The 13103-nt window shown below is 28.9% G+C and overlaps 1 protein-coding gene across 1 annotated transcript; it reads right to left on the reverse strand.

The window, feature by feature from the left end:
* Nucleotides 1–7514: 7514 nt before the first annotated feature.
* Nucleotides 7515–12892, reverse strand: LOC127251261 (phenylalanine ammonia-lyase-like). The gene is made up of 2 exons (XM_051274883.1): nt 12349–12892; nt 7515–9434 (listed from the first exon to the last, which is right to left on the reverse strand). The coding sequence occupies exons 1-2, from the start codon at nt 12738–12740 to the stop codon at nt 7685–7687; spliced, it is 2142 nt and encodes a 713-aa protein (XP_051130840.1). The 5' UTR covers nt 12741–12892; the 3' UTR covers nt 7515–7684.
* Between the last annotated feature and the right edge of the window lie 211 nt (nt 12893–13103).

Consider the following 13103-nt stretch of genomic DNA (forward strand, 5'->3'; position numbering starts at 1 on the left):
TATTGTATCTTATTTGCATTATGTTAGACCTGAATGTTCCTCAATCTGCGCCTGTTATGTCCCGACATATGTGTACATGCCCTTGCGCACTGTTAGTGAATGTTTATACTAGTTTGTCATTACTGGGTTTGATAGATATTCATTTTCTTGTTTGCGATCTTCTTGAATATACTCATAGTAATTATGTTTCCACTTGTAAACTCGATGTCTTGAGCATGAAATTGAGTTAAAATTGTGGAAACAAACATTTTTGGATTTCATTATAGAGATTAATCATAGTGTTAAATATTATTTCAATTGGCATGCCATTAACTCTGCTAAAGCTGGAAAGCTAATCCTTACTTTTCAGTAGTACGAAATTACAAACTTTTTTCTATAGTGTGAAATTACAAACTTTTTTCCATACCAAAAGTATGACTCATGAAATGATGTATGGTGGAATTTTTGGAGCTGCATTATCTGAATAAAAATTTATTTGTGTAACGGATTTAAACTTCAATTGGCATGCTATTAACTCTGCTAATGCTGGAAAGCTAATCCCTACTTTTTAGTAGTGTGAAATTACAAACTTTTTTTCATACCAAAAGTATGACTCGTAAAATGATACTTTCTGGAGTTTATGGAGCTGTATTATCTTAATAAAATTTCATTTGTGTAACAGATTCAAGCTTCAATTGACATGCCATTAACTCCGCTAGTGCTAGATAGTCAATCCTTACATTTCAGTAGAGTGATATTACAAAAAAGTTTTTAGTTTTTTACCGACAATAATTATCATTTTTCCATAGCAAAAGTATGACTCATGAAATGATGCTTGCTGGAGTTTCTAGAGCTGCATTATCTTGATAAAATTTCATTTGTGTAACAGTTTCAAGCTTCAACTGTCCAAACTTTTCGTCGACAAGCAGAAGCACTGGGAAAGAAAATGTAGTTGATTAGGCTGGTGGCAAACTTTTCAGGAATAATCGGATCTTAAATCTAGTAAATCATCTCAAATATTTAAATAAAAACAATGAGGTGAAAATATTGGTTATTTATTGTTTCAATATTGAAATTTAAGTATAGATTTTCTCTCTCAATTTTATTATTGAAATTTAGGTGAAAACTTTTTATTTTTTACTATTGAAATATGTGATAGTTTAAGTTAGCATCTCTTGCAGTATGTCATCATGCAAACATCAATACAGGCTGGTGCAATTGAAATGCTAATGTTAAAGGATTGTGATCTTTGAACAACCCTATAACCCTATAAGTTTAAAGAACAATCTTGTAGTCTTAAGTTCATGTGACAATCAATTGCAACAGCTGAATAAGCATTCACTGTTTGGAGAAATTCGTTCTCATTCTTCTCTGCAAGTTCCAAGTAAGTATTGCACCATCTTATTCAATTCTTCATTTGTGAAGAGTTTTTTGGACATTGAGGACATTGTGGTTTCTACAAACTAAAAGCTTGGATTAAGTTGTGTTTAGGATTTGGTTTGCTTATTTTAGATACATTGAAACAAAAGTGAGATAATTTTATTTTATTTTTTTCAGGTATATATAAGGCTAAATGAGAAGGAATGGACAAAAAATTTCTTTTGGATGTATGTACTTGTTCGGATTGAAGGGAATTAAATATGCTAAAATCTTTGTGTATTTTGGGGGGAAATATGTTTGTATAACTTTTATTTGGTACTAGACCCTGTGTGATGAAGTGTTTTGTATCTTTTTTTGTTTTAGATAAATTGTCTATATTATGTAAATATAAAAATTTAATAAGTAATTAAAAAATGTATTAGTAAATATAATTAATTATTTTAATTAAGATTAAAAAATATTAATTATAAAATCTAAAATATGATTAAATTGTAAAATTATATTTTCAAAAAAGAAAAAGACAAATTATATGGGACGAACCGAAATAGAAAATATGAACATTTTATATGGGACGGATGGAGTAATATATTAAGAAATAATAATATCTAATTGGTTAGTGAAATAGATGTTTGAATATTTTTGCCCTTACAGAAGAAATAAATATTTTTTAAAAAATTACGAGTATTTTAATCTTTATGTATAAATTATTTTTATTATACTAAAAAAGTAATGCTTTTGACGGAAATAGACAACATGATAAAAATGATTATTTAGTAGGGATGGAGGAATATAATATACACAAAAACATCATTCTTTATTCTATTTTTACAATTCTTCACACTTCACAACAAAAACATTTAAACCGAAAAAAACAAAACAAACAATTTTGAAAGTTTTGGAGACATAATTTTTTTTATATATATAATAGTAAAAGAATTAATATATGATTTAATATTTTGTAAGATAAAATAAATATTTAATGCGATATTCTTTTTTTTAAAAAATAATTATTGATTAATAGTATTAAAATTTTAAAAATATGTACATAAAAATATTCGGGATGTTAACCTAGCATTTCTCCGTGGAACCATTCCTATAAATATTATTAATAAAATATAAATATATACACACATTAATAGTATATATTATCCATTCGTAAGAAGTCAATTATTCAACACAAAATATTATTTTTTATATTATCAATATAAGTACCCTATACCATATAGAAAAAATCAATTCATCTAAAAATATTGAGTAAACAAACTAGAGTAAATATATATTTGTCACAAATAACTTACTATTATTTTTAATTTGAAATGAGTCAAAAAGAAATTTATAATTTTCTTTATTTGTACACAATTTTTATTATGTTTCCTATTATAATAATATAAAAATATTTCAAATATTAGTACTTATTAAAGAAAGTGTGTTTATTTGTGAGATGTTGGTTCTAAATAGTAAAACTCTTAAATTGAAATTGTTGTTTGATATGATATAAATATGTATTGATATAATGTTTTGAATGCAAAATTAAATTTTAAGTGTAAATAATAAATAAAAATAAGTATTTAATTTGATATTTTTTGAAAATAAATTTTAAAAGTAAAATCAAAACTAAAATCGCAGTAAACACTCTTAGATATGTTTTGGAGAATAGTTGAAGTTTTTTTATTACCCACTTATTTTTTTATACCTAACATAAAAATATTTCAACTCAAAACACAAAATAAACATAACCTATATTCTTTAATAAAAAATATATTTCATGTCAATTAATTAAAAATCACTTTCTTCACATTTGTTTGGAGAACAAGCATTTATAAACTTTTTTCCAACAGTTTTAGTTATAAGATACAAATAATAAACCTCAATAAATAAATGAACAATCCCAACATTTTGAATACTTTATAGTATTTTAAATTTATTACTTTTAATACATAAAAAAAAAAAGAAACATTAGATATATTATATAAAATTAGAAAAAAAAAATTAGCATTTGAATTATGGCTTTGAATGTGTTTACTATATGATATAAAACAGTTAGATATAAAAATAAATGTTAACCGAAAAAAATTAAAAAATATATTAGATACTAAATGTTAACCGAAAAAAATTAAAAAATATATGAGATACTAGTTTCGTCCTATTTCAAAGGGACAATTTGCTTTTTCTTTGTAATATATTAAAAAATAATAATAATTTATTAATTAGTACAAGTGTGTAAGATGATTTGATATTTTACCTTTACAAAATACATATGAAGTAATAATATTTTTATAATTTGTGTAATTAGGAGCATTTTCATATTTTTATATAAAATGCTTTTACTATATTAAAAAATAAAGATTTTTTAGTGAGAAATAAAAATAGTAAAAAAATATACTTGAGTTAAGATTGATGGAGTATCATTTTTTTATAATATTTTTACAATTAAGCATATAGCACAATAAAAACAACTAAAATTATAAAAACTAAACAAATAATTTTAAAAATTATAGAAATTTTGAAAATTTTGAAAATAATAAACAAGAAATGAATATTTGATATAACATTTTGTGAAAAAAAAAAAATAGATACTTAATTCAAAAAAATTTTGGGGAAAAATATATTAGTAATTAATAATATCAAAACTTTCCAAAAATATGTACATAAACAGATTATATATTTGTCGTAAATAACTTGCTATTGTTTTAAATTTGAAATAAGTAAAAAATTATATAATTTTCTTTATTTACACAAAAATTTTATTATGTTTCCTATTATAATAATTTATATATAAAAAAATCAAATAAAAAATTAATGACAATTTCATTTAGATATATTTTGGTAAATAGTTAAAGTTTTAGAAAATAAAAACTAGAATACTGAAAAATTAATATTTGATAAGATGTTTTTTGAAAAAAAAAAAAAATTAATTATTTAGCATGATATAAAGTTTGTTTATGTTAGTTTTAAGAAGAAAATTATGAATGGTATCAATCCTAAAATAATTTTGTACACATACAAAATAGATCTAAATTTTGATTAATAATAATACAAATAAATACAACAACAATAATAATACAAATAATAACAATAACATAACTTCACATCCCCCTCAAATTCTTAGGAAATGTGGCGAAGAATTCCATGAACATCATTTTGGCAAATAAATTGGTAGTTAAACTCAATATTTTAGTATGTTTATGAATATATTATTGTGTGTCATTTTTATATCACCTTAATTATCACAATAAAAAGTTGTAGGAGAAGGTTGAGGCACCAAGATCAGTGAACAACCAATGTAGTCAAAATAGTTTTGATATGGAGTTAGTCAGAATACAATATTTTGACTCAACACTCGATCGGGAAACTAAAGTATTTTTACTGCGCCAAGATATAAGAAAATCATTTAAGAAACAAAAGCTAGTAGTGAAACGAATATCGATTAGATTACCAGCCCAATCAGCATTAGAGTAATCGCTAAGTGTCAATAATTAGTACGTTGAGAAATATAAATTATGTAGAAGAATACTCTTCACATAACAAAGAAAATATAAAACGATAGAGTGATGAGAAGTTTGAAGCAGCCATGATTAATTCATAATATGAATTGCATAAGTTGTATTAGATCAAATGACAGTCAAATAAATCAAACTTTCTACAAACTAATAGTGGAAAAGAGAATTATCATGAAAAATTACTCAAATGTCATATAAAAGTGGTTTAGAGTTTGTTTAGCAATCAATGAAACCAACTTGAGAAATAAGATCAAAAATATATTTAACTCGAACTAAATAAAAACCATTTGAAGAGTTTGAAATTTCAAATTTAAAAAAGTAGCAAAAATGACTCAAATTATTCATTTTAAACGGTTGATGTAAATATACTTGTAGATGAAAAATATTAGAAGTATCATCCTTAGTGGTGATTATATTATCAACATAAAGTAATAGAATCACAATCATTATGAATAACGAAAAATTACTACTAATATAATATCAATATTTTTAAAATTTTATAGCACAAATTGTTCGGATTGATTTGGGACTAAAGAAATATTTAAAGTAGCAATTTTTTTAAATAAACTTACTTTGAATAAATATTTTTAAAAGAATCTATGTAAAGTTTAATATTTTTTTAAATATTATTTCATGTGTTCGCAAGAAGGTTGTAATTAATTTTATACGTATTGATTTTTAAATACTTCCTCCGTCCACTTAGAAGGTTGACATTTACTTTTGGTGCGGTATTTAAGAAATAATAGTATTTTAGTTATAGTGAGTAGTTAAAATTAGTGTAATGACATTTTTGCCCTTACTTTTTTTTTTGTATAAAAGTAACGATGTGATGTAAAGTAAGGGTATTTGTGAAAAAAATATGGTATTTAATGAAATATTAACTTTGTAATTGAACGTCCCAAAATAGAAATATGTAAACATTGTAAGTGGACGGAGGGAGTATTAATTATTATATCAATACGTACTGTAAATTAAGAGAAAAAAGAGAAAATATGTTTTTATTAGCATCTTATAATATTAATACAATGACATTTTTGGAATAAATTATTCAAATATAAGAATATTTTTAATGTCAAATACAATGACAAAAAAATCAAATGATAACATTACACCGGGACAAAGAAATATTTATTTATTTAATATCTTATTATTATAAATAGCAATTTTTATAATTATTTCATTGCCAATTGTCAAATGTTAGAAAACAATATATAAACACGATTTTCTTCAGAGTGTTAAGGGTTTGTTTAGTTGTCTTTTGGTTCATTTGTTTTGTTTGTATTTATTTTTTTATTTTTCAAAATATCTGATGATTATGAGTTCAGTCGTATATGTCTATTCATTGGTAATTATAAAATAAAAAATTATAATAAAACTTAATTCAAAACGTTAGATACACAAACTTTTTCATAGACTATAATAGCCAAAACGGATTGGCCGGACGGATTAGTCCACAAGCCCCTACAACTCACAAATAAACAAGTTGTTTGTCAGGATAATCTATAATTTAGTCAGTCCAGCCTAACTCAACCGACCGACAGATGATGAGTTACGCGGGTTAAACCACGGTCTTTTTAATAATAATAATAATAATAATAATAATAAATTTATAAATATTTTTATAATTAATATATAAATAATGAATATTTCAGAACAAGTAACTAATTACATATTTTGAGATTGAATGAATACTATCCGGATAAGATATCCGCCTTATCATCAATTCTTTATAATAATAGATAATGTTGCGACTCTTTGAATTGACTTTGGTTATTTTAACTTTTTTTTGTTATTATAAAATTCTAAAAATTCTTTTACAAACATATTATATTATTATAAAAATATTATATTTAATTACCATAGAAGTCGGGCCTTGCCCTGGGTATGCCTTTCTGAGCCCAAGTTTAGGGCCCAAATATTTTGAAGGCCCTTTTAGAAGCTCTTTTCATAAATGCATAATATTAATATTATATATGTGTATAATAGTAACAAAATATATAAAAATTAATAATTAAATATTTTTAAATAAATATATAGATATTCGAGTTATTTATAAAAGAACATAAATAAGGCTGTCATGTTTTCGGGTCGTGTTCGTGTCGGGTTGAGTCATGGGGTAATAAAAAATTGTCAATCCGAACCTGAAATTTGATCTGAAATCCTAGACCTGAACACGATACAAATTCTTTAAAATCGGGTTCAAATTAATCTGAATTAATTTTAGGTCACCCGAAACTCAAACAAACTCGATATGAACCTGACCCAAAAAACTTAAAGAAAATTAAATTAACCTAAAAAAATTCATTTGTATTTTAATATTTTTATATTTAAAATAATATAAATATTATAAATTAAAATAATAATAAAATAATTTCAGGTCAACCTGAAACCCGAAACTTGACCAAATTTTTATATTTCGGGTTATCAGGTCAACCCGAAACACGATCCAAACATGACACGAATTTTTTTTTTTTTTCGTTTCGAGTTCAGATTGCTGACCCGATCTTTTGCATATTCGAAGTATCCAAACCTGAACCTAAAAGTTTCCAGGTTGAACAGATTTGATTGTCGAAGTAGTTTTTTATAACCATAATAATAAGCAATAAAACAATTATAAAAAAATACAAGTAAGCAAACCCTCATCTTTCCACAAAATGAGAAGAACATATGTATACCATATCACGTTTAGAGAAAAACGTGTGTCTTTCTCACATACGAAATTTCAAAGAAGATAGATTTCCAAAAACAAAAACAATATTACAAGATATATATGTATATATATATATATTTTGTTCGAAACTTGTAGAAATTCGAACAAACATTCATCAAGAGATTGGCAATGGAGCTCCATTCCATCCCTTCAAGCATTCGAGCAATGGCTCGACCATTCTTCCATCGCATATAGCTTCAAACACCTTATCGAACTCTTCTCCCGGCGACGTCTCCTTCTCGCCCGTCAAAAATCTCGTCCCGACCTCGTCCCTAACGAACTTGTACAACGGGTACGACCTACATTCCTTGATCCGATTCCCGATTGTCGATTCCCCACGCTCGACCTCGAGTCGAGCGCTCTCGACTTCTTTCGGCAAAAGGGTCTTTAATTCTTCCTCGAAATCACCGATCTTTGTAAAAATGGATGTGAAATAGGCCTTCTCTCCCTCGGCATTTGCCAGGGCGTGCTCGACGAGCACTAGCCGTAGTTTTTGCATTAAAGGGTATGTGGCACTACACGGGTCATCGATGTAGGAGAACACGTGCACTTGATCGACGACCTTGAGCAAGTCCTTTTCACAAAATCTCGACGGATGGAGCTCGCCGTCGTCACTTATCGTGAGTACCTTCTTCGTGGCTTGGCTAATGGTGTTTTTCACCGCGACTTTTAGATTTTCCTCCAAGTGGCGAAGATCGACGGCTTGGCATAAAGCGACGAGGAATGTCGCCGACATTAGCTTGAGGATGTCGACGGATTCGGACGTTTTGCGCGCCGAGATTAGGCCCAACGAGTTCACGTCTTGGTTGTGTTGCTCGGCGCTCTCCACGTGGTTCGTCACGGGATTGGCTAAGTGTTGTAGCTCGGAGCAATACGACGCCATGGCGACCTCGGCGCCCTTGAAACCGTAGTCGAGGCTCGGGTCCCGACCGCCCGAGAGACTCGATGGTAATCCGTTGTTGTATAAGTCGTTCACGAGCTCGGTGAACTGCGCGAACATGAGTTTTCCGATCGCCGCGACGGCGAGGCGCGTGTTGTCCATCGACACGCCTATCGGCGTGCCCTGGAAATTGCCTCCGTGGAGCGCTTTGTTCCTCGACACGTCGATGAGAGGGTTGTCGTTAACTGAGTTGATCTCTCGCTCGATCGATTTAGTCGCCGCGCGGATGACCTCGATTTGCGGGCCGAGCCATTGCGGTGACGTGCGGACGGCATATCGATCTTGCTTTGGCTTTAACAACGAGTCTATAGCGTGTAGCTTTTGGGCTTCTTCAACGTAAGAGCTCCCGTCGAGAATGTGTTCCATTATAGCCGCGGCCTCGATTTGGCCCGGATGGTGTTTTAACTTATGTATCAGATGATCTGTGAATTCGGGCTTCCCGTGTATAACTTCGACTAAAATACCCGATATAACCTCTGATAGGACAACAAGAATATTGGCGTCGTATAATACTATTGAGGCGAGGCCCGATCCAACGGCGGTGCCGTTTACTAGGGCAAGGCCTTCTTTGGGCTGCAAGTTAAAGAAGCCCGGCCCAATGCCGGCAAGGTCAAATGCTTGGGATGCATTTAGGACTTGACCATTGGGCCCAATGGCCTTGGAATTGGGCCGGCCCAATAAAATTCCGGCAATGTAAGATAATGGGATTATGTCACCGGAGGCGGTGATGGTGCCCCGGAGTGGTAGGCACGGCGTGATCCGATGGTTGAGGAGTTTGGCGATCGCGTCGAGAATTTCAAACCGGATCCCGGAGTATCCTTGTAGGAGTGTGTTGATTCTTACTAGCATTGAGGCCCTTGTGGCCGATTTTGGAAGTTCGTGGGTCGACTCGGATCCATTGCCAAATATTCCCGCATTTAGGAACCTACGGAAAAGAAAAACCAGAGATCCGATGTTAGAAAGATTTTATGGGACAAAATAAATCATTATTTTATCTAATGTATGTGTAATAATATAAATAACTGTCTTGTCGAGCCTAGTTTGTAGAGTATTAAGTTCAACTGGAAATTATCTAGAGCGCACTCGACGAGTAACGACTGTAGTTTAAACGTTATCAAAATAATAATAATAGTAATAATAATAATAATAATAATAATAAAGAAAATGATATTGTGTTTGTGGCCTCCCTGGATACTCCTCGGGAGATGCATGTAGGAAATGAGATTGGTGTGGGAGTAGTAATTCGGGATCTTCCACAATGATAGATATAAATATGGATTGACGTGACGTTTTGAATGTAAAATTAATTTTTAATATAATATAAAAAATAAAAAATAGATGTTTGATTTGATAATTTTGAAAAAAAAAATTGTATAAATAGTAAAAATCTACCAAAATCCTTTAAACAAACCAGAGATTTTATAGAGATCAGGCCAAAGAAATCTATTTGGGGCCAGCAACTTCACAATTCAAGCATAATGAGTGTGTTATATTCAGTTTAAATTGGATTTGGATATTTGGATTTTTAAATCAAATAATATTTCGTAAAAGTATATATATTTTTTAAAAATATCAAATTTAAATAGTAAAAAAATTAAATAAACACAAAAAGAAAATATAACCTAAAAATTTATCTATTTAAAGTAAAATGATGAATGTGGTTTTTTAAGCTATTTGTTTCTATTAAAAAAAGTATGTTATTTGTCCTTACTATGCCGACAAGATTGTCTAATTTTTATTTTTTGTCCCATTGTGTTTGTTCGAGAATTTAAATTTTGAGTTGAGATTTGAATAATAAAAATTTTGAATTTAAATAGTTGTATGATGTGATATAAATATGGATTGATGTGATATTTTGAATGTAAAATTGATTTTTAGTATAATATAAAAAATAAAAAATATGTGTTTGATTTGATGTTTTTTGGAAAAAAAAATGGGATGAACAGTGTATTTAAAATTCAATCCCCCAAACAAACACACCAGTGAATTCACATTTTGTTTACATACATATTCATAGTAATAATTTTTTAAATTTTACAAACATTATATTAAATATTAATTTGGTTTGAGTTATTGAGAAGAAATAAAAAAGATATATATATATATATATATCAAATAAAAAATAACTAAAAAACACATATTAATTCAAAGTATTTCCATATTTAAACACCATGATCATGATGCAAAAGATAACACTAAAAAAGTATCTAAAAAGAGAGTGAAATAAGCTAATAATTCATTTTATCAAATTTGATCAATTAATACTAAAAGATTGTTCTTTTGTACACTATACTATTCTTAGTAACCTCTTTTAATTTATTTTATTTGTCTCATAATTAAGTATTTATTTGTTTTTTCACATAATTTTAGAAATATTAGTATTATATTGGGATATAGTAGGAATAAAGTAGAAATGACTAACATAATCTTATTAGTATGGTGTGATATAAAGGTAATGATATTTATGTAATATATTGTAAGTTGTAAAGGTATTTGTAATGTTAGGTAGATAATACAATTACTAAAAAAAAAAAATAGATATTTTGTTATGGGACGGATTAAAATAGAAAAATAGATAGTTTGTTATGAGACGGAGTATATTTTTTTAATGAAAAATATATTATATTTTCATAAAAATTTTTTGAAAAATAATTAAATTTATTTAGCTAAAACAATGAGTCTGTTCACTAGGCATTTTTCGATGAACAATTCTCTATGAATATTATTAAAAAATATAAATATACACACAATAATATATATATATTATCAACTTATTAAAAGTCAATCATTCAACACAAAAAATTACTCCCTCCGTCCCATATATTTTGGGCATATTCCCGTAGATACAGAAATTTTAGTAAAGTATAATTAGTAGGTAATTAAGAAGTGTATTAGTAAAAATAATTATTATTTAGTAAAAATAATTATAAATTAAGATTAAAAAAATTTATAAAATTTAAAATTTAAAATGTGATTAAAGTGGATAATAAGATTTCCAAAAAATGAAAAGACAAGTTATGTAGGATGAACAAAAATAGAAAATAGGGACAAATTATGTGACACGGAGGAAATATTTTTTATATTTACTAATGCAATCTTCATATACTATACACAAAAAAAAATAATAATAATAATAATTTATCTAAAAACACTGAGTGAACAAACCAAATACTCCCTCCGTCCCAAAAGATTTGTCTTGTTTTTCCATTTTCGTCCGTCCCAAAACAATTGTCTTGTTTCTTTATTTAGTAGCCGTGGTCCTTACTTTATAACAAAATTATTCTTACTTTTTCATACTATCCCTAATTATTACTCTAACGTACTCTTTAAAATCCTTAAAAAAACAAGGGCATTTTAGTCATTTACATTCTACTTTATACTCACTTTCAATTAAATACTATTATTCCTTAATTTCCGTGCCAACTCTCAATAAGACACTTTTTTTGGGACGGAGGGAGTATTATACTTTTTCAAAATATTTTTATAAATTTTAATAATTAATGACAAAAGAATCATATTGTTCTTAAAGTTATAGTATCACCTAAAAATGACGTAGTCAAAATTATAATACAATTCTAAAATAAATCATACTCATTTCGTCATACTCATTTCCATATATAGATAAATCATACTCTTATTATATTTCGTCCGCCTCTAAGGGTCACATTTATCTTTTGTGTTATTGTACTTAACATTAAACATATCTTTATATTTGTATAATATTTTGTACAAATTTTCTTCTATTAGTATTATAGGATATACTAATTGAAGTATTTTTACAATTTTTTCTTTGAGATCCTTAGAGCTCAATGGAGGTAGTACAATATATTTATACGTACCTAATAAGTTCATTTTGTAGCACCGAGCCTTGTTTAGTTCTTCTATGCGATGTCGCTCCGAATCCAGTCGTGATGCCGTAATTATCCATCCCTTTATTCATGCTCTCCATCACCCAATCGCTACTCGCCTCAACCCCTTTCTTGGCCCCCTCGGCTAACTCGACCTCAACCCCTTTTCTCGCCACTGCCGCCACTTGCGCTATTGTCAGTGTCTCGCCCCCTAGTTTGATCGCCCCCGCCCGTTTATATTCATCCACCATACCCTTGACTTGGTCGAGGTGGCTTCCCATTAGGGACTCAGCCGCCTTGCCCCATTTCAACGAATCATTGCCGCCACCATTTTTGTCATCGTTGTACATGTACGGCGACGAATTTCCATTGATAATTTCCATAATAGGTACTTTTGAATAGATTTTTTTTTTTTCCTTTTTTACTTTTTTTTTTTCTTTCTCTTTATATATATAGAGAGAGAAATGTGGGTAAGATATTAGGTAGGAGATTTTTGGGGTTTATCTAAGCTTGAAATTGGTTGAGTATGTAGAGTTGGATTGGGTTTGGTTAAATAGAGTGGGAAAATGTGTGTTGGTCGGGCGAGTCTAACCGGGTTGGTTGAGAGAATAAATAATGGCCGTTGGATGGCCATTGCTATGGAGGGTTGAGATGGAGACACGTGTAAGGTTGGTGCGATGGAGTCACGAAAGGCCGACGTCATCTTCCATTTCCGACGTGGGTGGGGGCTTAGTAATTGACATCCG

Source organism: Andrographis paniculata, unplaced genomic scaffold, assembly GCF_009805555.1.
Source record: "Andrographis paniculata isolate CXL003 unplaced genomic scaffold, ASM980555v1 Contig43END, whole genome shotgun sequence".
NCBI lineage: Eukaryota > Viridiplantae > Streptophyta > Magnoliopsida > Lamiales > Acanthaceae > Andrographis > Andrographis paniculata.